General features: G+C 42.8%; 1 protein-coding gene and 1 long non-coding RNA gene across 3 annotated transcripts; one reads left to right on the forward strand and one right to left on the reverse strand.

The window, feature by feature from the left end:
• Positions 1–26412, reverse strand: LOC142405491 (uncharacterized). Of its 2 annotated transcripts, none has more exons than XR_012774208.1 (4): positions 26248–26412; positions 19848–20031; positions 14652–14816; positions 1–212 (listed from the first exon to the last, which is right to left on the reverse strand). It is a non-coding gene; the product is annotated as an uncharacterized LOC142405491 (long non-coding RNA). The 2 variants fall into 2 exon arrangements; XR_012774209.1 differs by lacking the exon at positions 26248–26412 and adding an exon at positions 20557–20762.
• Positions 1768–19853, forward strand: GPNMB (glycoprotein nmb). Its single transcript, XM_075492984.1, has 11 exons — positions 1768–1977; positions 6948–7097; positions 7829–7972; positions 9281–9460; positions 10560–10718; positions 11189–11497; positions 12697–12819; positions 13538–13640; positions 14550–14755; positions 17823–17910; positions 18802–19853. Exons 1-11 carry the CDS (start codon positions 1908–1910, stop codon positions 18953–18955), a joined length of 1686 nt encoding a protein of 561 aa, XP_075349099.1. The 5' UTR covers positions 1768–1907; the 3' UTR covers positions 18956–19853.
• Positions 26413–26465: the final 53 nt, after the last annotated feature.

Here is a 26465-nt window from a genome sequence, read left to right on the forward strand (position 1 = left end):
CTCTGTCCTAACCAACTTTATTGTTTTTAGGCTGATAAATTTTTGTTTTTAATTAACAGGCATTTGTTGTCAGCAGTTTTCCTCTGGAGGTTCTCAAAACCCCATTGGGAACAAGCGTTCAAACCTCCTTTCTCCCCAGCAGACTTTGGATCAGGCCCCCAGTGCTGAAACACAGTGTTTGAAGGTCACTTTTCACTTCTAGGATCAACAACCTGGAAACAAAGGAGTACAATTAAAGTTAATGTCCCACATAGTTTAAAAAAATAATTGTGAATGCCTTCAAAACCTAACGTTTCCACTGGGAACGTAGTTGATTTAATAACAACAAAAAAGCAACAATCACATGAGGACGCTGCAGTCATATGATTTTTTTGCATAGTCAGTCACAGCTTTGACTTTGATTTATGCTCCCTCTCCTTTCTGCCAGATAATGAGGGCTTAGTTTAAACAAGTCTGGTATCCCTAAGGCTATTGCCTTCACCCTTCTCCTTGGCTGGCTGTAGGAGGGAGGGTTGGCTCCAGCCAGGAGGGTGCTGAAGCATGGAGTCTACATATGCAAGATGCACAGGACTGGACATCAGAGCCTGCGTTACTGAGAGAAATGCTGTCTGGGGCGCTCCGGGTAGCGACAATAACTTACATGGCTAATAGAAAATGCTAGAAAAATGGAAGAAACTTAGAACAAATTAAAAATAGTAAGTAGTCACAGTTCTAAATCTCCTTCCTGTTGAAAGTGCCTTGGACTTACGACTTCCACCTGGCCTGCCCAAAATAAAAACGGTTTAGTGTTGCCCAGCTTACTGATTTCTGGCTAGCCAGTGTCTCACTTGCCAGCGCTATACTTTGGGATCACTAAAACCACTACTGAACTCCTATTTTGAGGACCATACTTGCTTCTATGCCACATAGTCTCACCAAAGCTTGTTCTTTCCTGCAAATAAAAGCAAGAAACTTCACAAGGTTGCCAGGGCTGCAACGAAATTCAGTTGCTGCACTGCCTGCAGAAGAACACCTGGGCTGGTGAAGCATGTTGAACCTGAATTTGAACCACTAAGTGCAGTGTTTGCCAATCTGCCTCTGTTACCCTACTCCTCTTGAGCCATTGGTTATACCTCATTATTAGGTTGGGCAGCAAAGTCTGTTTTTCCTTTATCTCTGGATACCATGAAGTATATACAATGAAGTACTTGTCTGTGTGTAGGTCATGGCAACTTGTGAGCTAGATATTGACTGGCCGTCACTACATATGGTCTGTGATCACACCTCTAACCATGGGCACATCGTATTGTGCAACCGTGGTCGGATGGTACACGCATGTGCCTACTAAATGTTTAAATAACGTTTTCCCTAACAATCAACTCTGATCAGGAGCCAAGTCCAGGGATGTGTTAGAATTGGCCAGTCTCCATTTAGTTTACAGTTGTTGCCCAGCATGTGGGGAGAGACACATGGTTAAGTAGCGATGGGTCCATCAATACAGTGCCTGTTGCAGTAACACTTGCAAATCAGGCTGGGGCAAGAGTTAATTTGGATTTCTGGAAATAAACGTTCCTAATTTAAAAACAAATTAAGCAAAAAAATTGATCATAGTGCAAAACTAGTATAAAAATGCCTGCGAGGTAAATGGTGTGGCTCTAAACAGGTCTCTCAGAAATCCCAGGGAATGCTGAAAGCAAAGGGAGTGAGTCATAAGCACATGAGCTGAAAGAAGCTGAAGACAAAATCATGCATCTCTGCTTAATTCCATCACATGATGAGTCCTGGGGCCCTTCATTTAATCGGAGAGCAGAGCAGCGGAGAAACTTCATTCTCACTTCTCAGTGGGGACCGGAGGAGTTACCGAGTGCAGGCACTGGGCACCCTCTGCTCCTCTGCGCGCGCTGAGCCGACACGGGGTCTCCGGCACCATGAGCGGTGTTCGCCGCCACCTCGGATTCCTGCTCCTGGCCGAAGCGGTGCTGTGTGCTGCCGCCACACGTGAGTGTTCCTTCACCCCGTCCTCTCTCCCTGCCTCCGAGCGTTCGACATCCCAAGCCCGTGCGGTAAAAATGGCTGCTCCTTGCACATGCAGTGGTTGCTGGAGCTGTGCTCGGGAACGGGTAGGCGACAGCTAGCTCCACCTCAGGGTTGCCTGGCTGTGGGTAGAAATGTCACCTGAGCTGGAGAAATACGCCGAGAGCTGTTCAGTTATCTATTTCCTGCACTCCACAGATACACCGGGCTGACTGGAGCTAAGCTTTGGCTCATTTCAACAAATTTCTAACAGTATTTCCCCAGCTCAAGCATGGCTAAAAAGGCAGATGCAGAATGGACTTCTCCCAGTTTGCTCAGCTCAGCTGTGGCTGGGAGAGGCCAGGTCAGAGGCAGTCCTCCCCACCGGGACTGCCGATCCACTCCCAGACCTGTGGATCCCCAACCTCAGGGAGCCCAGTCAAGGAATTAGATCCTCAAGCCACGGTGGGCAGGCACTGGGCTGGTCCTCTGCTTCTTTCTGGGCTCCCAGCTTGGCTCAAGTCTTAGGCTGACTCCCTGAGCTCAGGGCTGGGAACCCAGAAATGGGATTTTAGGCTCAAATTCCAGAATCTACAGTAAGGAAACTGAACACTTCAAAAGCTGACGTCCAGCTGAGCATCCATCTAGCCTTGTACCTGTCTCCAGTGGGAAACAGTAATGGATGTATAACTGGGCAAGTTTATACTGGTATTTACTCAGGACACTTTCCCAGCCTCTGATGATTTATAGCACCAGAACTGCCTCTGTCAGATGCAGAGTCATTGTATTTAACAGTTTTTACTGGACTTTTCTTCCATCCGTTCATGCACTTGGGTTTTGATTGCAACCCGCGTAAATTTTTGGCACACACAATGTCCTGCCAGCAAGAAATTTCACACCTTAACTGTGCCTTACATGAAGAAATATCTTTTATGTGCTTAGAACCCGTAACCTGCTGGTTTCATTTGATTCTCCTTAACTTTTGTACTTTCAGAAATAGTGACAAATTGCTTCTTCCTCCATGCTGTTCATGATTCCATTTTTATATTCTCCTCTGTCACCTCTTCTCCAGGCTCAAGACACAGCCTATTTTGTTGTTCCTCATATGGAAACAATTCTATCCCTTTGTAGCATCCTCGCCACCTTTCTCTGTATTCATTCAGTTCTCTTATACCCTGCTTGAGCTGCAGAGAACAGAGCAGCCTACAGTATTCAGGACATGAACACACATACAATGACATTTTCATCTTCATTCTCTGGCCTTTTCCTGGTTTTTCAACTACAAATGAGCACTGCATTCAAAACTGTAAAGCTACGAGATCTCATTTCTGAGTGGCAATAGCTAGTTTAGAGCCCCTCGTTCTGTAAGCAAAGTTACATTTAACTATGCTGAATTTCATATGGTTTTATTCTTGAGTCATTGCATTTCATACAGTCCTCCCCTCTACTACTTTAAGACACTGTCTTCAGCAGATTAAAGAACTTTACTCTTTACCTGTTTTCCAGATCATGTACGTTTTAAATTATTTCAACAATTGAGAAAACTGGCCACTTATTCATAACTTTTGGTTCATATATCCTAACCGATTATTTATTCATGTGAAATCATTCTTATCCCACGGTAACTTATGTGCCTTTAGCGAGGGACCTCATCAAATGCTGTCTGGAACTCAAGCAGACTGTAACAAGCAGGTCAGCCTTGTTCCCATGCTCTCTGGCTCCCTCAGCGAAACTCGAATATATTTGTGAGGAATGCACTCCTTTTACGGCATATCATATTAATCCCCTGTATCTGCTAATTCTGTTCTTCACTGCTGTTTCTACCAGCTTCTCCAATTTGAGCCTAAAACTTTTTGTAATCCTCTAAATCTTCCCTGGAAGTGTTTTTAAAAACTGTCATCACATTTGCCAACTTTTGTTTCTCGGCCACTGAAGCAGTTTTAAGCAAGATGTTACATGCTATGGTTAATAGCTCATTTATTTCACTCTTGAATAACTTCCAGACTTTTTGAGCCACCCAATCTAGACAACTTATTCATTTTGTTGATTTGCTCTATAATTATTTTTTTCATGCCAACACTTCATTTTGAGAGAGATTCTCCATCATTGTAAAGGAAAATTCTAGCACAGAAACCTCTTACGCTCCTCCTTTGTGAATGAAAATGTAAACTAATGTATTTGACTTTTCTCCTTTATCTTCCCTGAATGCTTCTTTTATATCTACATCATCTTTTGGCCCCACAGACTTTCTGGCAAGCTTTCCAGTACTTTTATATTTGAAAAAAAAGATTAATTAGTAGTTTTTATGTTTTTGCAAGTTGTTCCTCAAATTCTTTTTTGTCCTGCTTTATTATGTTTCTACATGTAACTTGAGAGAGTTTACATTATTTTCTGTCTTCTTAGCTTGGCCATAACATCAGCCTTTTGACTTCTAGTACACTTTCATCCTCTTTAGTTGGGTCATCTTTTTATTGCTGTTGTTCTAACATTGGCTTTCGTTCTCTCTTTCATGGCTAACACACTATCACAGGAAATGCAGAACTTCTTCTCTTTGCTACGTTTTTCACCAAAATGAAAGCCAGAGTGAGAAAGAAGAAAGTCAATCAGAGTATAAGATCTTTTCTCCTATGATCACCTCACCAAAACTATTACAGTAATCATTTCCTTGGAGTGTAATATTACTCTGTCTATTTTGAACTGAATTGCTCTAATTTTGGTTATGACCAACATCTGTTCTTGAGTGTTTTTCATTGTTAAAGAAGAAATACATTAAAGTTTTTTGTTCCTTTAAATTCAGCAACTGAAAATCAGCAGTTCCATGTGTTAGAGAAACTAGTGCTGAAGTCTTTGCTCATCTGAAAAAATGTCTTTGTCTTGTCCTGAAGCTCGTGAAATGTTTTATATTCGATTGAAATAAACAAAGCACATCAGGGAGGCACAGAAATGCCTAAGGAGCTTGTGATTTAGAAGCAGTGACCACAGTTATTACCAAAGCTGGACAAGAAAATGACTTCTGAATTCAAGGATTGTTATTGAAAATTCAAAATTAAAAGCATTTATAAGATTAAAAGTGCTCCAGCTCTTGTTGATGAATTGAGCGTTTGGGAAGAAAACAATGATTGAAATGTTTTGATCTAACAAAATCAAAACATTTTTATTCATTAAATACTTTTTAGATAAAATCAAAGAGAATGGGAGAAAGAAATTAGGAAAAATCCCTAGCCACTTACTTTCAAATAAGAGGACACGTTAATTTAATGACCTAAAATGTAATTGAACTTGATAAGCCTTTGTGAAATACTTTTATAGTTGCTAATCTGTTTTTTTTCCTGAGAAAAGTTTCTGAAGGACAACATTACTCAACTCCTCTTCTGACCAAGACTGAAAACAATACAGCATGTGATACAGGCCATTAAGTAAATACCAGTCATGATGTTATGCTTTGCTCACATCAAAATATATTAAATCTGCAGGAAAGACTTGATTCAAGTGATTTAAGTGAGACTGCGGAGAGTTCCTGTAGGGCAAAAGACCGTGGGAGAATATGTCTCCGAGTGCAAAATCTGTTCTTTTCCTTGAACCTTTCAGTCCTCGAGACTGGGGAGAGAGCTACCAGCATCAGTTCAGAGTGACCACTGAGATGGGACTGGCCAAGGGATGTCCTTCCTGCCCAGCAGAAATCTCACTGTGTAATAAAACATCAAGAGAAAGCAGCTCCTGCCTCTTCTTCAGTGCTGTTTCTCTGGTTCTCCCTTGCAGTAAAATTAGGAGTCGCACGCCCATGAAGACCGTGCTTAGACTGGCTACACCTGCTCTGTGCCTTTTCCAAAACTCAGAGAAACTCCAGCACAGCCAGTTACGTGACAGCGCACAGGGCCATTCTTGGCCTTCTTACAGGTCTCTGCATTTTCCTTGAAGTCATCCAGCTCTTTGTTGCACTTGGGTATAAATCTCAGAAGCATTCAGCATCAGCTACCTTTAAAATAAAGCCATGAAAAGCAGAAATCCTAACTCACTTGATTTTTGGACAGAATGGCATGCCCAGGAGTTACCTGATTAACATGACAAAGTTGTTTAAAGCCCCCAGGCTTTAATGGAACTCTGCCTATGAGCCTACTTATGAACATATTTTATGGCATCCTACAGTGGTTGACATGTTTCTACAGGTTACTTGGATATTTACTTTGCTTTTCATTATGTGTACTTTGTGACAGAAAGAGGGATCCTAGAAGGCCTGGGAAAAGTTTGAGCCCATCATTTGTAGTAATATGAGAAGGAAGAGGTTATTAAAGTTATTTAGTATCTGAGCCATTTTAAAGTAATAGGCATGAAGCTAATATGTTTTTGTTATTATATCATAAACACATTGAATTTACTATTCAGCTCTGAATTTCCTTTTCTGGAAATGCCAGCTTCTGTTACAATTGCTTCCACCCCTCCCACCCAAACCACCAGCTAACTCACCAAAGAAGCTTCACTGGGTCAAAATTAATTCCTGGCATAACTTCCACTAGATCACAACTCAGACACAGAGTGAATTTATCCTCTTAGCCTTTTACTCATAGACTTATTACCAGGCAAGCACAAAGCAGTCAGCAATCAAGCAACCTCTGTACAACTAGCCTGATTGTTGCAGGGTTATGTCCCTTCATACAACAATTGCTCTGATATGGTCAAAATGTTGTAAACCTTTTTATTCTTTCTCTGCAAAGCTTGCAACAGCGCAACTAGAAAAATGTCAGTCTGTCAGCGGTGGAATTGTCTTTATGTTGGTTAGATTTGATGTAAGTGTTTATAGCTGCGATGATAAAATTCCATAACTTACTACTGGTGAAGAATTTTCTAATCAGTAGAAAAATATAGTCATAATAAGAAGGCTGTTCAGCACAAGAGCAATGTCTTTATAGGGTGGTAGGGGAAATGCTATTACATGGCATGTTCATTTTTCTCTCTAGGGTTTCAAGATGTGCTGAGCCATGGAACAACTTCTCCTGTCACATCCTACAGGAAGCTACAAGGCTGGTCTAGTGATCAAAATGAATGGAACGAAAAGCTTTATCCTTTCTGGGAAGAAGGAGATCCCAGATGGAAGGACTGCTGGAAAGGTGATCGCACATACGCATTTCAAACACACTAAGAAAATTGGCCAGAAAATAGGCCAGAAAATCCACCTCATTGAAGAGTGCAGGTGCTATAGTGCTTTTTCATAGGTGCAGTATCCACCACTGCTGCAAGGAATAGGAAATTAGAGATTATTGGCGTTGATACTATTCCCAGTACGTTATCTGAGGAAGCAGAACAGTGAGTTGTTACAGTAAATGCTTTCCCATGACTCATATTCTCAGGCATTAATATGTATTAAGAAGTATTGATGACCAGGGCTCTAGGACAAGTCATTATTTGAAACAAGCCCTAGAGGACAGGTAGCTTCAACTGCTACTTCAGTAGGGCATTGTAGGCTTCAGTTTGACAACTTTGGTGAAGACCCTGTTTATTATCACCTGGCCTGAGCTGAGGTCTAAAGGCTGTATCCCTGGGGAGAAACAAAAATATTCTCCTTTGGAACATATTGATGCCCATGGGTAGAAAACCATATTCTTAGCTCTAAGGAGGAAATGAATGACAGACCAGTAAGTGATGTAGGGGAATATGATGAGTCCTTCTGATTGTTCTAAGTTGGGGTTTTGATAAGAGTTCAAGTGACTTAGGAGCACAAAACCCCGTGGAAACAGAGGAATCAATAAAGCATTTCTAATGTAAATAGTGCACAGTTGAAGGTAAGCTGCTGCTCTGATACATCCTTTACTGCAGTGAAGACCCATTTTCTTTTCTACAGGCGGAAGGGTGACAGCCAAATTGGACACTGATAGCCCAGCACTGGTAGGATCCAACGTGACCTTTGTTGTGACTCTCCAGTTTCCCAAGTGCCAGAAAGAAGATAACGATGGCAACATAATATACAAGAGAAACTGTACCCAGGGTAGGTAACGCAATTTCCCTGCACTATACACACGTCTGACTATGGTGTTGGCGTGAACATGTCATGAATCTTTGAAAACGTCAGAGGCGCACCCCATGAACAACAGCCATGTTGCTTTTAACTGATAACTACACTCATGTCTAGCCTGTGCCACACCAGTTTCTTTCCTCAGAAGATCACTGTGGTATTTTTACTGTTCTGCACCCACTATATATAATGACCAGGTAATTAAGATTTGCCTTCACTATAAAATTGCCTCCCCAAAACAGTGACATTAATTTGGCTTCCTAACAAAACTGTTACTGCTTTTCAGCTCAGTCACAAGGTTGCACAGTCACACTGTTTTCTTCGAAATTTATAAAGCTGTCAATTCATAAAATTGAAATCTTTTTTCAATTAGGAATTGTAGAACTCACTAACCATCATCTGCATCTTGAAAAACCCTCAAGAAAGAGTAAATCTCACATTCCCACATTTTAAGAATTAAAAACAAAGAAGAAAATAAATCATTTTAAAATGAAGCAACTTTTCACCAGAGAATCACCTTTTCTCATCTTATTTACTGTTACATGGAGCAAAAAACCTATCATAATTCCAATGTTTGAAGCTGTTGGATCTAGAGTGAAACAGGCTGTTGTACCTCTCTCCCTCTGAATTCATAAATGTTCAACAATTTTTTTTACTGATCAAAGTAATTTTCATTTCAAGGCCTATCAGCAAATTTTTTGTCAGCTTGAGTTCTACTTTTTGACTGTCTAATGTTTTGTTAACTGCTGATATCCATTCTCTGCTTAACATCTGTTGTGCTGTTTGGGGAAGGAAACTGTCTTTTTATTATTTAGAAAGGAACTGAAATTCATGTCTAAGTTATTTAAAGGTGCCATAGAAAACTTTTCTGACAAAACAAAGTGACTTCCTAACAGTGCCTCCACAGCTGCTATTTCTACTTGAAACTTTAGAACTGCCAAATTGCCAAATGTTCAGGTAGCCCCACTAACTCCAGTGAAACAGTAGCGTCCTGTGTAGTCAACAGCAAGTTTGGGGCAAGCAATTTTAAATTGTCTGGCCCATGAGACAGTAAAATTTTTTTAAGCTTCTAAATAAAACAACACCAAGCCAAAACAATTTGGTGTTTACATAAAAAACCAAAGCACAATCTTAGAAAAACTGAATGTCAGTCTAAAAATACCCCACTTAACCTCTTGTTTAAGTGCAATAACTGCTGTAAGCGGGGGTGTCTGCCTCCTGTTTCCTGACTTTCTGCACATTTCTCAGTTGACCGGGAACATGTCCTGTTTCTACACTTAGATCCTCCAGCTTCCCAGGATCAGCAAGTCTATGTCTACAACTGGACTGAATGGATCGACAACTGTGGCTGGGAAAACTGCACAAACAACCACAGCCATAATGTATTCCCAGATGGGAGACCTTTCCCTCATTATCCTGGCTGGAGGAGAAGGAACTTTGTCTACGTGTTTCACACGTTTGGTTAGTACTGCAATACATCCCTTGGTCTGGCTGATGCTGCAAACTTACATTCACTCTGTACACTAACTCATTTGTCGAGTATGTTTTATTAAAAGTCCTTTAAAAAGGATTCCACGCTCTTGAGTGGAGATCCTGAATTCATTCCCGGCTTTCCAGAGAGGCCATCAGCTGCTCGGTCTGAAAATCACAGATTACCAGGAGATTCTCTTTAAATCTGCATTCACAGTACTACCCCTGAAGAAAATTAATTTCCTTTCAGTAGTACTCAAGATCCTTTTCTAGGAAAACAGAGGGTCCAAGCAGGTCAGTCAGATGATTTGTTGACTGCTCACTGCCACTTCAGATTCTTAAATTGAAGAGAGACCATAGCACTGTATATCTTCAGATCAGTTTAACGGTGCAGCACTTCTTGCCCCTGGGGAGGTGAAAACTACCACTGACTGTGTGGTACTGATCTGGTCACAGATGCTGATTTTCAGTGTTTCCAGCTCCTGAGTATGTAATGGTTGGGCTATTCCTGACATTGGCTACATACTAAATCTTAGTATCCTAAGTTAGCTTGGCTAAACCAGTATTATCATCAGTATCAGCATGAGCAATAATAACATCCCAAATTTTATGTAGAAGTGATACTATTTACCTACCTCAATCAGCCGTTACAAAGACAAATAAGCAAATGTATACAAAGGGCTCTAGGGTATGAAGCAAGAGGTATTATATCTTCTTGCTACACTGAAAGCGTACAAACACAAGATCACTCAAAATGCCCAAGAGGAAACACCATCCACTACATAATCCTAATGACTTAATGTAATGTAATTGCTTTGGAAAGATGTAGGTGTCTTGGCAAATTTTTCTTAGACTAGTGAAATTTGGGACATATTTCCAACACCTTCGAAAAAACACAGAAATAATGGAAGTAAACACATTGTAGAAGTATTCAGTCCTCCAAAAACACCTGCCAGATAACTGAAAGATAATTCTAAACTATTCATTTTGATTTAGACAATCCCAGATTCACAGAGATATTACTTCTCTTAAAACAACTTGTAGCTATGCTGAAGGGGAAAACATATTATAAGTTCATGTTCTGTTTCAGGTCAGTACTACCAAACAACTGGACAATCTTCAGCAATGTTTTCAGTCAACACAGCAAATATCACTCTTGGCAAACACGTGATGGTGGTATCCATTTACAGGAGAGGGCAGTCAGCATATGTTCCAATTGCAAGAGCAAGTGCCCTTTACGTTGTAACAGGTGAGCGTGCTGGAATAAACTGTAATAAAATACTGGGGGTATTTGTTGTTCAGGTGTCAAAAGAATTCAGCACAAGCATCGTCTGGGACAAAAAGAAGACATTGGCCTGAGAAAGCTTTTTAATATGAATGTGGAATCTCTGGTAAATTACCTTGAGTAGTGTAATTTACCTTTGTATCTAGCTCAGTTGTGACACCTCTACTTTGTAATGAAAAATTATTTACGAGAGGAAATGCAGTCTTCCACAGATGCCTGTGAGTCCTCATTTGTTCCCATACTTTTCTGGGTAACTGTTTCCTACTGACATTCACTCCTCAGATCAGTAAATCAAATTAAAGTAGAAACCTGTGTTAAAGATATTAATGTCTCACATTCTGACTGTTGCTGTCCAGGGACTCTGGAGCTGTTTGTTGTTTGCAGCCAGGTATGTACGCTTTATTTATTTACTTCTTTTTTTTTTCCCCCTCCAGACAAAATTCCAATATTTGTGAGTATGTTCCAAAAACATGACCGCAACATCTCAGACTCCATTTTTATCAAGGACTCACCAATCACATTTGATGTGAAGATTCATGATCCCAGCTACTATCTTAATAATTCTGCCATCTCCTACAAGTGGAACTTCGGAGATGGAAGTGGCTTATTTGTAGCCAGCAGTTCCACTACATCTCACACCTATACTCTGCAAGGAAACTTCACTCTGAATTTAACTGTCCAAGCCATTATACCTGTACCTTGCAGGCCAGTAACACCCACTGCACCACCGCCCACCTCAGCAGGTAAGAGTTTATTGAACAGCAGCGATATTAGGAGCTATGATAAAATTCTGATATTTTAAGTTCATACCTTTAGAAGTTTTTCTGTCGTCAATGAAAGAGCTGCAAGGCTCTGCAAACCCTCTATAAATTAGTTTAGAGACAGAATCAACAAGCATAAACTTTTCTGTAATTCTATGGTAGGCATCACTTACACATTTAACACATTACACATCCAGTTCTACCACCACAGCGACAGCATACAGAGGTCTTCAGGTGGACATGCAGTACGTGTAAATTTGTCTTTACACCTTCTACCATGCCAGGTCAAGTGGTTTTAGCCTTGCCTACTCAGGGTTATCTTCTGAAGTAAAATGTAAATTTTAAGTGAGAAAGAGGTATTTCAGAACACTCCTATAGCCAGTTCCTTTCTGGTTTGCATTAACTTCCACCCAAATTAAATGAGACTGGATTGAACTAGAAAAAAAACTTACTTATATTCCAAAATATGGGATTTCCACATGGCATTAACCCAGAATGGCTTTTCCACTTTAAATTTATGCACTATCATATTTCAGAATAACTTTCATTATGATCAGCATTGGTTTATCATCTCAGAGGGTTTTAAGGTTTGCAAAAGGCCTGCAGTTTCAGCCTGGGTAGTTGTAATACTACTACTATTAAATTGTAAATGTGGCTATATTTTTCAAATTTCAGAATTTTAATATGTGCTTTTACCAAAATGTTGAGTGAGAATGAAAAATGAAAGGAAAGATATAATTTTCACCACTTCCCCTCTTCATTTTTCCACTAGCTGTAATGTAGAGCAATGGGAAAATACCTGCTTTGAAAGAGAGCATTTAAAACCTTTTATTGGCCTTTGGATTTCTTCTATAATTGATTTGGGAATTTTAAAGAAGTGTTTAATTATATCAAACCTTGCAGTCTCACTTTTATTTCACAGAGATGGGTGGCTAGCAACGTGGCTTTTAGAGTGAGGCTACCCAAGCCATTCCAGGGTTCTACAGCTGGGCATGTGTGTTTTCTTTAAGGCTTATTACCATGATCCCATACAGATACATACATGACCACACAGCTGCAAACCAAAGTCACTAATGACTTATGTAATGAATGCAGTTGCAACATATGGCCATGTTTAGAATACCTCTAAGCAGAACTTGTTCTAAAGCTGCATGTCTATTCTTCCTTCCTCAACTCAACAGTAATGACCAGAGCATCTTCTAATTCAGACTCTTCTACCGCTGTCGAGTCAATGGAAGATAATCCTGACGGAGGTTGCCATATTTACAGAAATGGATACTATAGGACTGGTATCTCTGTTGTAGGTAAGGATGTGGGTCAACACCTGAACAGAGGAATTCGGTTAATAATGTACAACAATGTATGGTAGAGATAATGTTTATTTAGGCTCCCTTTTATCAAATATGTGAGACCCACAATAAGATCCTTCTCTTGGACCTAGCTGACATTTTTAAAGATTAATGTACAGACAGCTAACTGGCCGACTTTGGTTTATTTATGCGCTCTGCCAGGACCTAGAGGCAGAAGTTATTGCCCCTTCATTTCAGAAACGTGATGCTGGGCCTTAGTCTGGATGCCTGCTGATGGCTGCCCCCATGCTATATGTTGTGTTTCCAGGCTGGAAAATGGCTGGTGGAGATGTGCACCATATCACTACTTTCTATATCATCATCTTCTGAACCTGCCACACCTGAAGCATGCTGGCCTGGGGGGTCACATAAGGTTGAATTGACCTTGGCATGCATGGAAGTCATGGGTAGTGGGTCGGGGAAGTCATTTAGCAAAATAAATAAGTAAATAATAATAATGGAAAAATAAAGCAGAGCAGGAAGGAGCAGCCTCACAGGGAAAGCACAGGAAAATTTTTCAGCTTTCAAACCCTTCAAGAGGAGTGCTAAGGGAGGGAGGAGGTTATGGAAAACAAGACCTGAACTGAGCATCAGCCAAACACTTGAGGTTCTGTACACACAGACTTCAGAGCTTGTCATGTGCCCTTCTGTTGACATCTGTTTCCTGTCCCAGAGGGAATCCTTGAGGTAAATATTATTCAGATGACGAGCATCCAGATGACAGAAAGTCAAGCTGAAAACTCACTGGTTGACTTTGTTGTTACCTGCCAAGGGAGGTAAGTGTGTGAATGAAACTGTCAGTCTTCCCTCTTTAAAAATAATTAGGCGCTGGAACGCTGTCTGCACTTAGATGCAGCTGCATGAACAAAAGTTGGGAACTGCAGTGTTTCTATTTCTTGACTGGAACTAAAGATATTGGAAGTCTCATTTGTAAACTATGGCAACAGAGGTTACTGGCAGGCTCTTAGGATTCAGAGCAAATGTAAAGCCTCAGTAAAAATAAGAGAACTAGATAGGGGGGAGAAACAATTTTATATTTTCCTGGCCAAGACAAGATTTCGGCACTTACTGTAAAATGGGAAGCAGTCTACTGAAATTGGAAGGAAACCCTTTCTTTTTGGCCATGATTTTTTAACATTTAGAGTAAATGGGTGTGCCCAAGCAATTTCTTGGATAGGAAAACATTGCACTAATATTCCTAGCTCCTAGAAGGGGATTAGAGTTGAGAGGACTGAGAAGTACAAGAATCATGTTGGTAATGCAACTGGAAAACAATTAACGTCTCTTCAGTTAGCATCTACTTTTTCGGCACATGATACTACACATACAAGAATCTGCATTCCTTTCTTAATGATGTGTATTAAAGGTAACTGACTTTATAAGCTAATTTGAGACAGGTAATTCTGTGATCACCATAAAATGTTAAATGATATGTAAAACAAGCAGATAATTTTATAGATTGTATATATGCATTTTATATACAATCCACATGTATGTATATATAAAATGTATAGGTATGTATAAAAAATATATATAATGTATTAATAAAACACTCTTAAATCACTATAGTGCCACTGATTTCAGTAAACAGGCACTAGCATAAAACTGGGGCACCAGTGCAATGTGTCTATGAACTCGGCTAACAGGACTCCACAGCCGCAACGTGTTCTGTCTTCCCATCCCAGTCTCCCCACAGATGTCTGCACAGTAGTTTCTGACCCCACGTGCCAGGTGTCCAAGAGTGTGGTATGCAACCCCATCATCGTCACTGATGAATGCTTACTCACCATCAGGAGAGCTTTTGAGGAACCTGGAACATACTGTATAAACATCACCTTGGGGGATGACACAAGTCAAGCCCTTGCCAGCGCACTGATTTCCGTAAATGGAGGTGAGTCCACACAGAGCAGATGCGGGTCGTCTGTGAATAGCTTCTCCCTGTGGTCATTTCCCTGCAGGGGGGAAGAGCACAGGAGTTTATATGGGGTTTTTATTATGCCTGGAGGCCTCAGCTGAGATTGTGCCAGCTTGTGTGAGAGTCCATGCAAAGATAAAGAGACGATTATTTCCCTATGGGAATTTTAGATGTTAGAACTTGGTTTGATTTATGTTCACGATCCAATGAGTACAGTAATTATACAAACCCTTCAGTATCACAGAATATGAACAGTTCTTAAACCATAACGTATTTTTCCACAGAATAACTCTGTTGGGCAGAAAAGCAGGTGGGGGAGATGCCAGCCAGCCTACTCCACACATGGAGAAATTGGAGAAACAGAGGGGAATTCAGCTCACTTGAGACAGAATGAAAGTCTGCAGCTGAGCTGGCTGCCCTGGGCCCTCTTTGTAGCCCATTGACCTTGACCAGGTTTCTATTTCTACATGAGGATAAGATGAATCAGGTTCTGGAAAGATCTGTGTAACATTCATTGACACAGAGTCTGCCCAGGGTGACTATTTCAGAACAGGAGGTTTACCTTTGGTTGGATGAGTATCACTGTGTCTTGCTCATGGTTATCCAAGCAGTCTTTGACAGAACCAGGTATTAAACTCAGCCTCAGTCAGAAGTCTAAACGATCATGCTGTCTCTCTGCTCCCACTCCATTGCCCTCCTGACCTCCCACTACAATGTCCTAGTGACTCTTCTGAACTCTTTAATTACTATCAGCCAAGCAATTGACCCTTTGCGGTCATTTGCCACAGTATTTTTGGCTGATTTTATTTAATCTAGGTATAAATGTACCTGTACTGAAATCAGTTCATGACGACTAAGGCACAATGCCTGACCTGTAAGTGCATTCTGGCTCCTAAAGACGAAAATAAGCATGCAGTAGGATTTTTCAAAACTGTATTAACAGAGGCTAACTTTAGCCCAACAAGGCTGGTCTTCCTAGGTTTCCTCCAGAGGGAAAAGCTAAGTTGTACTTTGGGGCTTCCACTATAATCAAAGCAGAATTAGGATATGAGAGGTTGCTTCTTTGAGTCACCTTCTGGAGGAGCCCATCTAACGTTTGCAAACATTTCTCACGTGCCACAATTTTCCACTCATTTCAAGAGAAGGCAAGTATTCATGAATTTCTGAAAATCCCATAATTTGGTGCCTGAGTATTTGGTGCCTAAACATCTGGCCCTTGAAATTTGGCAGGACTGTGCCTGGGTTATGTAGGCATTGCACAAAACATCCGCTCTTAACTTGCTTAAACTGCTGTTGAATGGGTTGCAGTCCTATGATTTTGTCCCATCCCATCAGTATGTGTTGCTTTGTAAATAGTCCGAGGACCTACCTTATTCATAAAATAAGGTAAATCCCTACAGTCTCAGCAAAAATATTATGTAAACTAGGAATGAGGTCAAGCCTTCACAAACAATTGTATCAACAAACTGAGAAATATATGAGGCACATGTACCAAGTAAATGGTAAACCCCGATTTGATATCTCGATTTTTATACACAGCAATTATAAATTAATAACTGGAAAGGTAAGCCAACATGAACCTCTAGGTTACTTCATTGTATAAACACTGTTGTTAATATGAGGACCAAGAATGTGTCTCAGTGTCAGTAAACTCAATAAAGGTACAGCCTGTGCACTGGAAAATTAAGATATTTAACACAAATTTTTAAAAAATACTTTTAATGATTTGGCTTCTTCCATCAGATAAGATGGAATTAGGAGTAGATGCAAGTGAAATGGTTGATGGCAAACCAGAAGGCAGAGTTCAATGACAGGCAGAGCTCAAAATTAATTTCTCAAAATTAATTTCCCAAAATAAGCACGTTAAAAAAGCAGAGCCCTCAGCTCTTGGATAAGGCAAACAAGCCTCAGTCCATCAAGCTCTCAGCCACGCTCTGCCATCTTAGCAAATGGGACTGCAACAAACAATAACATTTAAGAAACTCCTTTTTCATCCTGTTTCCCCGTGGCCATCATCCCTGAGAGAAAGATGAAGCTGATTCTAACATTAAAGCTTATAAAGAGACTGCATCTCTCATACTCTCAGTGTAAAAGTTTCCCTAGCATAGCAATTGGCAAGGAGCAAATTAGCCTCACCTTGTGGGGTGCCAGCAAGACCCTCTGGTTCCCTTCCATGCTGGAAGGGCAGCCATGTATCTCAGGAGCACGGCCCATACGAGAAAACTGGCAAAGCCCAACTCACACTCTGGGGGAACTGAGAATTAAACCGATCAGGATGTGAAAGCACCACCTCCTGCCAAAGTCACTGACCTCCAATGCATGGCATATTAGAAGTATTAAGTGTACTTCAATCTGCACAGCAATCAAGTAAAAATGACGTTGTCATGGTTTAACCCCAGCTGGCTACTAAGCCCCACACAGCTGCTCGCTCACTCCCCCCTAGTGCGATGGGGGAGAGAATCTGAAGGGTAAAAGTGAGAAAACTCATGGGTTGAGATGAAGGCAGTTCAATAGGTAAAGCAAAAGCCACGCACGCAAGCGAAGCAAAGCAAGGAATTCATTCACTACTTCCCATGGGCAGGCAGGTGTTCAGCCATCTCCAGGAAAGCAGGGCTCCATCACGCGTAATGGTTACTTGGGAAGACAAACACCATCACTCCAAACATCCCCCCTTCCTTCTTCTTCCCCAGCTTTATATGCTGAGCATGACATCATATGGTATGGACTATCCCTTTGGTCAGTTGGGGTCAGCTGTCCCAGCTGTGTCCCCTCCCAACTTCTTGCGCACCCCCAGCCTACCCACTGGTGGGGTGGGGTGAGAAGCAGAAAAGGCCTGACTCTGTGTGAGCACTGCTCAGCAGTAACTAAAACATCCCTGTGCTATCAACACTGTTTCCAGCACAAATCCCAAACATAGCCCCATACTAGCTACTGTGAAGAAAATTAACTCTACCCCAGCCCCAGCACAGACGTTTTCTTTAGAAAATCTATCTCATTGTAAAAAAGAGGCTAACTTTTAACCAAACTACTTTCTGAACTCTAGGATCATCATCAGGAACAACAGAAGGTGTCTTTATCTTCCTTGGTTTGTTGGCAGTGTTTGCCACGATTGGGGCTTTTGTCCTTTACAAGTAAGTCGCTAATTTCTAGAATTAAAAACAGTTCAAGGAATTGTCAAAAATATTAGCTTAAGTTAACAAAACCAACAACTTAAATTTGCATTAGCTATATTTTTGTTTCTTTTTTGTTGTTGTTCACAAATATTCTGGCAAATATTCAAGAAAATAAGATTACTGGCTTAAGCCACAAAACCATTGGAAAATATGTAAATGTTAAAGACTTTCATAGAAAATTACATTCTGTGCTCATAAGCACAAATAGTAACACTAGAAGGCCTGGGAACTGCACGTAAGCAGCAAGCAAACTCAAACTGCATTATGTGATTTGTATATGCAGTAAAACCTAACAAACAGAACTTTTAATTTAGCGCTAAAATATTTACAAGAAGTGTTTGCAAATGACTGACAGATCAAGAATTAATCATCAAAATTCTTCATTAAATAATTGACAAATAAATTATTTGGGAAAAAGGTGCTGGGCATGCAGGGAAGTAGTTAACAGAAGCACGCGTTACTGCATTATTAGCTTGGATGTTTCTCATGAAACTTTAAGACTGCACCAAGACTCCTGAGTCAGGAGTACGCTCACCCTTCGTAGTCAGTGGTGAGAAAGAAAACACCTCCACAGAGCAACAGTACTCCACTAAGCAACGGAGCCTTCTCATTAACCAGGCCTTAGTCACCACTACTGACCTATGGCTGTTAACCATTAGATGGGATTAAAGAGGGAAGGAGAGAGAATATGTTATGAATACATGATTAGTTCTCTTATGCACTGGTCATATGCTAAATGCGGACTTTAATTTAGAATCATAGAATCATTTAGGTTGGAAAAGACCTTTAAGATCATCAAGTCCAATAGTTAAATGTCTTTCAGCAACTAACTGTGTGCATTCCTTGCAGGAGATACAAGCAATACAAGCCTATTGAGAGAAATGCGGGACAAGCAGAGAACCAGGAGGGACTAAGTGCTTACCTCAGCAATTTCAAAGCAATTTTCTTCCCTCGTAGCACTGAGAGAAATCCTCTGCTGAAAAGCAAACCAGGCATTGTTTAAACCTTTAGTCTAACACTGACTATTAGATTACGTACAGGACTCATATCTGAACTGTACTTTGATGGGGTTTTCTTGTTGTTATAAAAAAACAGGGGGTAAGGTGAAAGCACATATAGATGGGATGGTAACTTTTGGGGGCTTGGTGCAATTAGAAATATTAAAATAGTCCTTCATAGAAAACAATGAGGTAGTTTTCAGCACTTGCTGTTCTTGCTTATGATCTAGGATACATTCTTCTCAATAACTAACAAGCCCCCTCCTTATCTGGGTTTTCTTACTTCTAGGTTAACTACCTGCAAAACTAATCAGATCCATAAACTGGAGGGGGGAAAAAAAAGGTTAATTAAAAAAACAACCAAACCACCAACTTGTAAATACTTAGTCTTAAATAGACAGTCCAGTACAGCTGCATACTGCCTTAGCAGGATTCATTTTTGAAATCTTTGAAAGAAAGACACAGGGGACAGGCACATGTTATGTCTGTGGAATGAAACGTGCCATGGCCTATTCCCAGGCATTGGCACTGAACTGCTGACACTGTTACACTGTTCAGGAGGTCCTAGCACAGTCTCGCCCCAGGCCGGCTAGCTCCCTACCAAGCAAACCCCAGATTCTGGGAACCACCAGAGGCACTGTTCCCCACCAGGAGTTTGGCAGCAGCCACCCTGTTTTGCAGGGTTCAATAGCATGGATGCAGCTCATTACATGCCAGTTGGCCTCACGGCCAGAAAACAGGGCTAGACACATTTAGTCTCTTACTGGACATGGCTACCAGTGCACGAGTCTCACTATAAACTAGACCACAGACACCCGAGCAACAAGATTGATGAGGCCCATCTGCTTGGCTCTCCCTGTTGAAACTTTTACTCTGAGTCCCATGTAAAATCCTTACAGGCAATTGCTGATGCTGTCCTTGTCTCCTTTGTTTCCGCTGCTCTTGAGACACTGGATTGGCACCACCGCTCCCCAGAGGGCAGATAAGTGCTCCACGGACAAGGGTCAACAGAGTGATGGTCATAGCAGGAAGGGGTAGCGCTCGACTCCCTTTCTTCCTTCTCTTTCCATTCCTCTCTCTCCTGCAGTAAAGATACATTAAGTTCTGCTTGCTCCTCCATCCCTCTTAATCAAATAAATGAAAACCCCAATCTAAATAAAGCACTATGCTCCAGTTTCTGCTTTTGCATGATGCAGCTTAGAAAGTGTAAACTTCTGCAAGAAAACTGTCCAAAAAATGCTTTAAATGGTTCATTTTCCATAAAAGCCTTTCTGTTATTATTGAAGTTTATAAGCAAAATGAAATTAACTTTCAGCTGGGGGCTGGGCAAATTACTTTACACAATCCATTTCCAAGCACTGAATTCTTTGAAGTTCTGTATTTCAATATATTTAGCTTATTTACTGTGTCTTGGAACATCTCTGATACATATTGTTCTCTGTTCCTGATGCAATATATAAGCATAAACGTATTTTCCTGGTATCTTAGCAGACCTGTAAAATGCTCATAATTCACAATCTGAATGTAGTCCTCACCACCACTTTCCCAGTGTGCATGGACACCTTTAAATGACTTGAGGACATAAAAAATGCAGATTGCGACATACCTGTGAGATTAGTTCTTTAGTTATAAAATTCAACAGCCTCTTTTCTTCTTTTGTTTCCAGGTTGTCCAATTGTTTTAATTCTTTTGTGGCCATTTCAGTTATATTATTAAAAGCACCGTATTTGCCATTGTTCCGTCTTCCTTATACGTAACACCCTATTATCTAACCATAACTGGGCATCTAAAACTAGTCTCTGACTTAAACAGAAAACACATTTCCTGCAAAAATTACTGTCTGAATGTTATGTCCTCTGTTATCAGTCAGACTGCTGACAGGAAGAACTGTAATTTGTATTTGTTGCTCTGGCTTAAGGCAGGACAGGGGTTTAGTTAAAAGCTTAAGATGACCCGTAATGGAGCATGAAAAAATAAGGTCTGTCACAGCTATAATGCTTAGGATCAGCAATGACGCAGGCTACCACTGACCTAGGTTATATGCAGAAAGCGTCTTGTTTCAGCAAAACACTGCATGTTAGGAGCTCAGAGACATCTTAGGCTTTTGCACAGAAACCAACTTTCAGGCATATTTTAAGAACTTTTTTTTATCCTTTAACCTAAAGATACAGAATAGCTTGCACTGTCTTCCTTTAAATATCATGTCGGAATATTAAATTTTTATAATTTGATTTTGCCTTTTCAGCTGTAACTTCCATTTCATATATCTTTACTTTTATACAATGCAATCTAACTGCTGCACTGACAAATAAACCATCTAATGATTTTAAAGAGCACATTTCCTTTGTCTCAGAAAGAGATACTGTCAGATAAGCAACTTGACAAGTTGGCTAATTACTGACCAAAACAGTATCTCCTCCAGAAAACACAACTGGATTTGCCTTAGTTCCCTTATGCACATCTGGTACTATCGTTGGTTACCTAGCAGTTTTTGCAGTCTCCCTTCAAGTGTACTCAGAACAATGGCACCATGAACCTGAGAAGTGAGGAGACTTTCTTAACAACCAGACAATGGCTGAGGAACCCAATTTCAGAACAGATCAGGATACAAATGAACTTCATGCCCTTCAAAGGCAAGAACAGGTGACAAACAACAGATTTGTGAATGTCAGCAAATGTTACAAGACAGGTTTCAGGCATCCTCTTTGGAGAAATAACATCAAAGAATGACATCAAACATAAACGTACATCATCTTTACAGAATCACAGAATCACATAGGTTGGAAAAGACCTTTAAGATCATCGAGTCCAACCATAAACCTAACACTACCAAGACCACCACTACACCATGTCTCTAAGCACCTCATCCAAACGTCCTTTAAATACCTCCAGGGATGGCAACTCAACCACTTCCCTGGGCAGCCTGTTCCAATGCTTGATAACCCTCTCGGTGAAGAAAAATTTCCTCATATCCAGTCTAAACCTCCCCTGGCGCAACTTGAGGCCATTTCCTCTTGTCCTATCACTTGTTACCTGGGAGAAGAGACCGACCCCCACCTCGCTACAACCTCCTTTCAGGTAGTTGAAGAGAGCGATAAGGTCTCCCCTCAGCCTCCTTTTCTCCAGGCTAAACAGTCCCAGCTCCCTCAGCCGCTCCTCATAAGACTTCTGCTCCAGACCCTTCACCAGCTTCGTTGCCCTTCTCTGGACTCGCTCCAGCACCTCAATGTCTCTCTTGTAGTGGGGGGCCCAAAACTGAACACAGGATTCGAGGTGCGGCCTCACCAGTGCCAAGTACAGGGGCACAATCACTCCCCTAGTCCTGCTGGCCACGCTATTTTTGATACAAGCCAGGATGCCATTGGCTTTCTTGGCCGCCTGGGCACACTGCTGGCTCATATTCAGGCGGCTGTCAACAAACACCCCCAGGTCCTTCTCTGCCAGGCAGCTTTCCAGCCACTCTTCCCCAAGCTTGTAGCGTTGCATGGGGTTGCTGTGGCCCAAGTGCAGGACCTTGCACTTGGCCTTGTTAAACCTCATACAATTGACCTCGGCCCATCCAGCCAGCCTGTCCAGGTCCCTCTGCAGAGCCTGCCTACCCTCCAGCAGATCAACACTCCCACACAACTTGCTGTCGTCTGCAAACTTACTGAGAGTACACTCAATCCCTTCGTCCAGATCATTGATAAAGATATTAAACAGAACTGGCCCCAACACAGAGCCCTGGGGAACACCGCTTGTGACCGGCCACCAACTGGAGTAAACTCCATTCACCACCACTCTTTGGGCCCAGACATCCAGCCAGTTCTTTACCCAGCGAAGAGTACACCTGTCCAAGCCATGAGCAGCCAGTTTCTCCAGGAGAATGCTGTGGGAAACCGTGTCAAAGGCTTTACTGAAGTCTAGATAGACAACATCCACAGCCTTTCCCTCATCCACTAGGTGGGTCACCTTGTCATAGAAGGAGATCAGGTTGGTCAAGCAGGACCTGCCTTTCCTGAACCCATGCTGGCTGGGCTTGATCCCTTGGTTATCCTCTACATGCCGTGTGATGGCACTCAGGATGATCTGCTCCATCAGCTTCCCCGGCACCGAGGTCAGGCTGACAGGCCTGTAGTTCCCCGGGTCCTCCTTCCGGCCCTTCTTGAAGATGGGTGTCACATTAGCTAATCTCCAGTCAGCAGGGACTTCCCCAGTTAGCCAGGACTGCTGGTAAATGATGGAAAGGGGCTTGGTGAGCTCTTCTGCCAGCTCCTTCAGCACTCTCGGGTGGATCTCATCAGGCCCCATAGACTTGTGAGTGTCTAAGTGGTGCAGCAGGTCACTTACCATATCCCCCTGGATTATGGGGGCTCCAGTCTGGTCCCCATCCCTAACTTCCAACTCCAGGGGCTGGGTACCCATAGAACAGTCAGCCCTGCTAATAAAGACTGAGGCAAAGAAGGCATTAAGTACCTCAGCCTTTTCCTCATCCTTGGTCACTGTGTTTCCTCCCCCATCTACTAGGGGCTGGAGATTCTCCTTACCTCTCCTTTTGCTGCTAATGTATTTGAAGAAGTGTTTTTTGTTGTCTTTTACAGCAGCAGCCAGACTGAGCTCTAGCTCAGCTTTGGCCCTTCTAATTTTCTCCCTGCACAACCTCGCTACACCTTTGTAGTCCTCCTGAGTTGCCCGCCCCTTCTTCCAGAGGTCATAGACTCTCCTCTTTCTCCTGAGTTCGAGCCAGAGCTCTCTAGTCAGCCAGGCTGGTCTTCTTCCCCGCCGGCTCGTCTTTCGGCACCTGGGGACAGCCCGCTCTTGTGCCTTTAGGACTTCCTCCTTAAAGAATGTCCAGCCCTCCTGGACCCCTTTACCCATAAGGGCTGCCTCCCAAGGGACTCTCTCGACCAGTCTCCTAAACAGGCCGATGTCCGCCCTCCGAAAGTCTAAGGTGGCAGTTTTGCTGACCCCCCTCGCCGCTTCTCCACGTATCAAAAACTCTATCATTTCATGATCGCTCTGCCCAAGACAGCCTCCAACCATCACACCGCTCACAAGTCCTTCTCTGTTGGTGAACAAGAGGTCCAGCGGGGCACCTTCCCTAGTTGGCTCGCTCACCAGCTGTGTCAGGAAGTTATCTGCCACACGCTCCAGGAACCTCCTGGACTGTTTCCTCTCTGCTGTATTGTATTTCCAGCAGACATCCGGCAGGTTGAAGTCCCCCACAAGAACAAGGGCTAGCGATCGTGAGGCTTCACCCAGCTGCTTATAGAATAGTTCATCTGTCTCCTCATCCTGGTTGGGGGGTCTGTAACAGACTCCCACCACAATATCTGCCTTGTTGGCCTTCCCCCTGATTCTTACCCATAAACACTCCACCCTATCATCACCATCATCGAGCTCTAAACTATCCAGACACTCCCTGACATATAGGGCTACCCCACCACCTCTCCTGCCTCGCCTATCCCTCCTGAAGTTTATAGCCATCCATCACCGCACTCCAGTTGTGCGAGTCACCCCACCACGTTTCCGTGATGGCCACCATATCATAGTTTTCCTGATGTACAATGGCTTCCAACTCCTCCTGCTTGTTACCCATGCTGCGTGCATTGGTGTAGAGGCACTTCAGCTGGGCTGTCACCCGTGCCTCCTTCATAGAAGAACACCCCTTGCGTGCTTTGAGGCGTTTCACTGGCATTTCCCTCTTGGCTCCCGTTGCCTCAGTATCCCCTGGCTCAACTCCGCTCGACTTCGGCTGTGCCCCAGCGTACCCCGCACATCTCCAGCTTACCCCGCACATCTCGAGGACTCAGGCCGAGTGCCCTCGCTGGCAGCCGCTCCCTCTAACCGTGGCGGGGTCGCCCCTCAGCTTCTCTCGGGCAAGCCTGATATTATCCCCCTCCCCCTTCGAGTCTAGTTTAAAGCTCTGTCAATGAGCCCTGCAAGTTCCTGAGCAAAGATTCTCTTTCCCCTTTGAGAAAGATGAATCCCATCAGACGCCAGCAAACCCGGTGCTGCGTAGGCCATCCTGTTGTCAAAAAAACCAAATCCGTGGCGATGACACCAGCCACGGAGCCATGCATTAATAGATTGGGCGTCTCTGTTCTTTCTTGTGTCACTGCCCACCACTGGAAGGAGAGAGGAGAAAATAACCTGTGCTCCTGAGTTCCTTACTAGCCGTCCCAAGGCCCTGAAGTCTCTTTTGATCACCCTAGGACTTCGTGTTGCAGCCTCATCGCCCCCCACATGGAAGAGCAGTAGGGGGTAATAGTCCGAGGGCTGTACCAGGCTTTAGAAACAACATCTTTTCAAATATGTCATCAAGAGAAATGGAAACATTAGTTGGGTAACAAGTTTGTTAAAAATGACTTTAAAAAATGAAGTATTATTTCAAGCATCTTGCTTTGTTCCTCCCCCCTTTTCTTCTTGAACACTTTTTATAGCACACAATTAAGAGACTCATCAGATGTAACATTTTTCTTACCAAAAGTATTTCTAAGCTGAAAGTAAGGCTAAAAAACACCAGCCCCTGAAGGAACTGTAGAGGAATCAAACTAAACTTTGCAAGAGACAGCCAGACACTGTGGCCTGTAGTATAACTGACCACCTCCAGCATTGTACAGCATAGTTGAATTTCCTTTAAAGCTAAAGCTTTTATCGCTACAGGTCTTTATAATTCACAAGTTTATGCCTTTTAAGTCTTAATACTGTTGTTTTACCGTCATACTCAGTGAGGGAGGGAAAACCAGTCTGAACAGTAATTCTTTTATTCTATTGTTGGTTTAAATGCCAACATGGCCAGGGGAAGGGGGTGGAGGGAAACACATTTCACCCACAGAAAACACAAATGCTTGAACTTGCTTAGGTCATAGCTTTTTAAGCCTTTGCAACATTCTCCATAGCAAAACAAACATAGCAAGACTACTAACCCTGCACCCATTAACACTAGGTGGGAATTACACAAATGTAAAATACACTTTCCCAAGAAACATGTCTTAGTTTCAAACCAGCTGCAGCTTTTTAGACAAAACCATAGCCTTTAAAAGGGGGCACAAGGCTTGAACTGGGGTATGTGATCAAGGTTTATACGGCAGTGCCCACGGGTCGTGTCTGCTCCTTTTGGGCTTCCAACAAACCACCACAGCGGAGCGCTGGTTACCGGTGTCCAGGTCCCGTCCCTTCCCCCCGATCCCTGCCCTTTTACCGCCTCGTGGCTCAGACACCCCTCAGAACACACTGACGAGGAGCGCAACAGGGGGACGGGGAAAGCGAGGCCGAGCCACTGCCCGCCGCGACCTTCCTATCCACACACCCAAACCCCCACACACCGGGACTGGGTCACGCAGGGGCGGAACACGACGGCCCCAGCGCCCGCTCCTCGGAGAGCGCCCGCTCCCCGTGGGGCTCCCCGGGGCCGAGCACCCACCCGAGGCCCGGCCTCCCGCGCAAGCCCGCGGACAGCCCCGCAGCAGCGGCCGCCGACTCAGCCCTCCACCACCTCCGGACAGCCACTGCGCACGCGCCCAACGGCGCTGC

Source organism: Mycteria americana, chromosome 2 (assembly GCF_035582795.1).
Source record: "Mycteria americana isolate JAX WOST 10 ecotype Jacksonville Zoo and Gardens chromosome 2, USCA_MyAme_1.0, whole genome shotgun sequence".
In the NCBI taxonomy this organism is placed as follows: domain Eukaryota; kingdom Metazoa; phylum Chordata; class Aves; order Ciconiiformes; family Ciconiidae; genus Mycteria; species Mycteria americana.

What these genes read in the sequence shown, in the direction of transcription:
- GPNMB (XM_075492984.1), top strand. Translation starts at nt 1,908, where the DNA reads ATGAGCGGTGTTCGCCGCCACCTCGGATTCCTGCTCCTGGCCGAAGCG. An exon ending in CTACGTGTTTCACACGTTTG is followed by an intron (nt 9,461 to 10,559) that starts GTTAGTACTGCA and finishes GTTCTGTTTCAG; the next exon opens with GTCAGTACTACCAAACAACT. An exon ending in GACTGGTATCTCTGTTGTAG is followed by an intron (nt 12,820 to 13,537) that starts GTAAGGATGTGG and finishes TTCCTGTCCCAG; the next exon opens with AGGGAATCCTTGAGGTAAAT.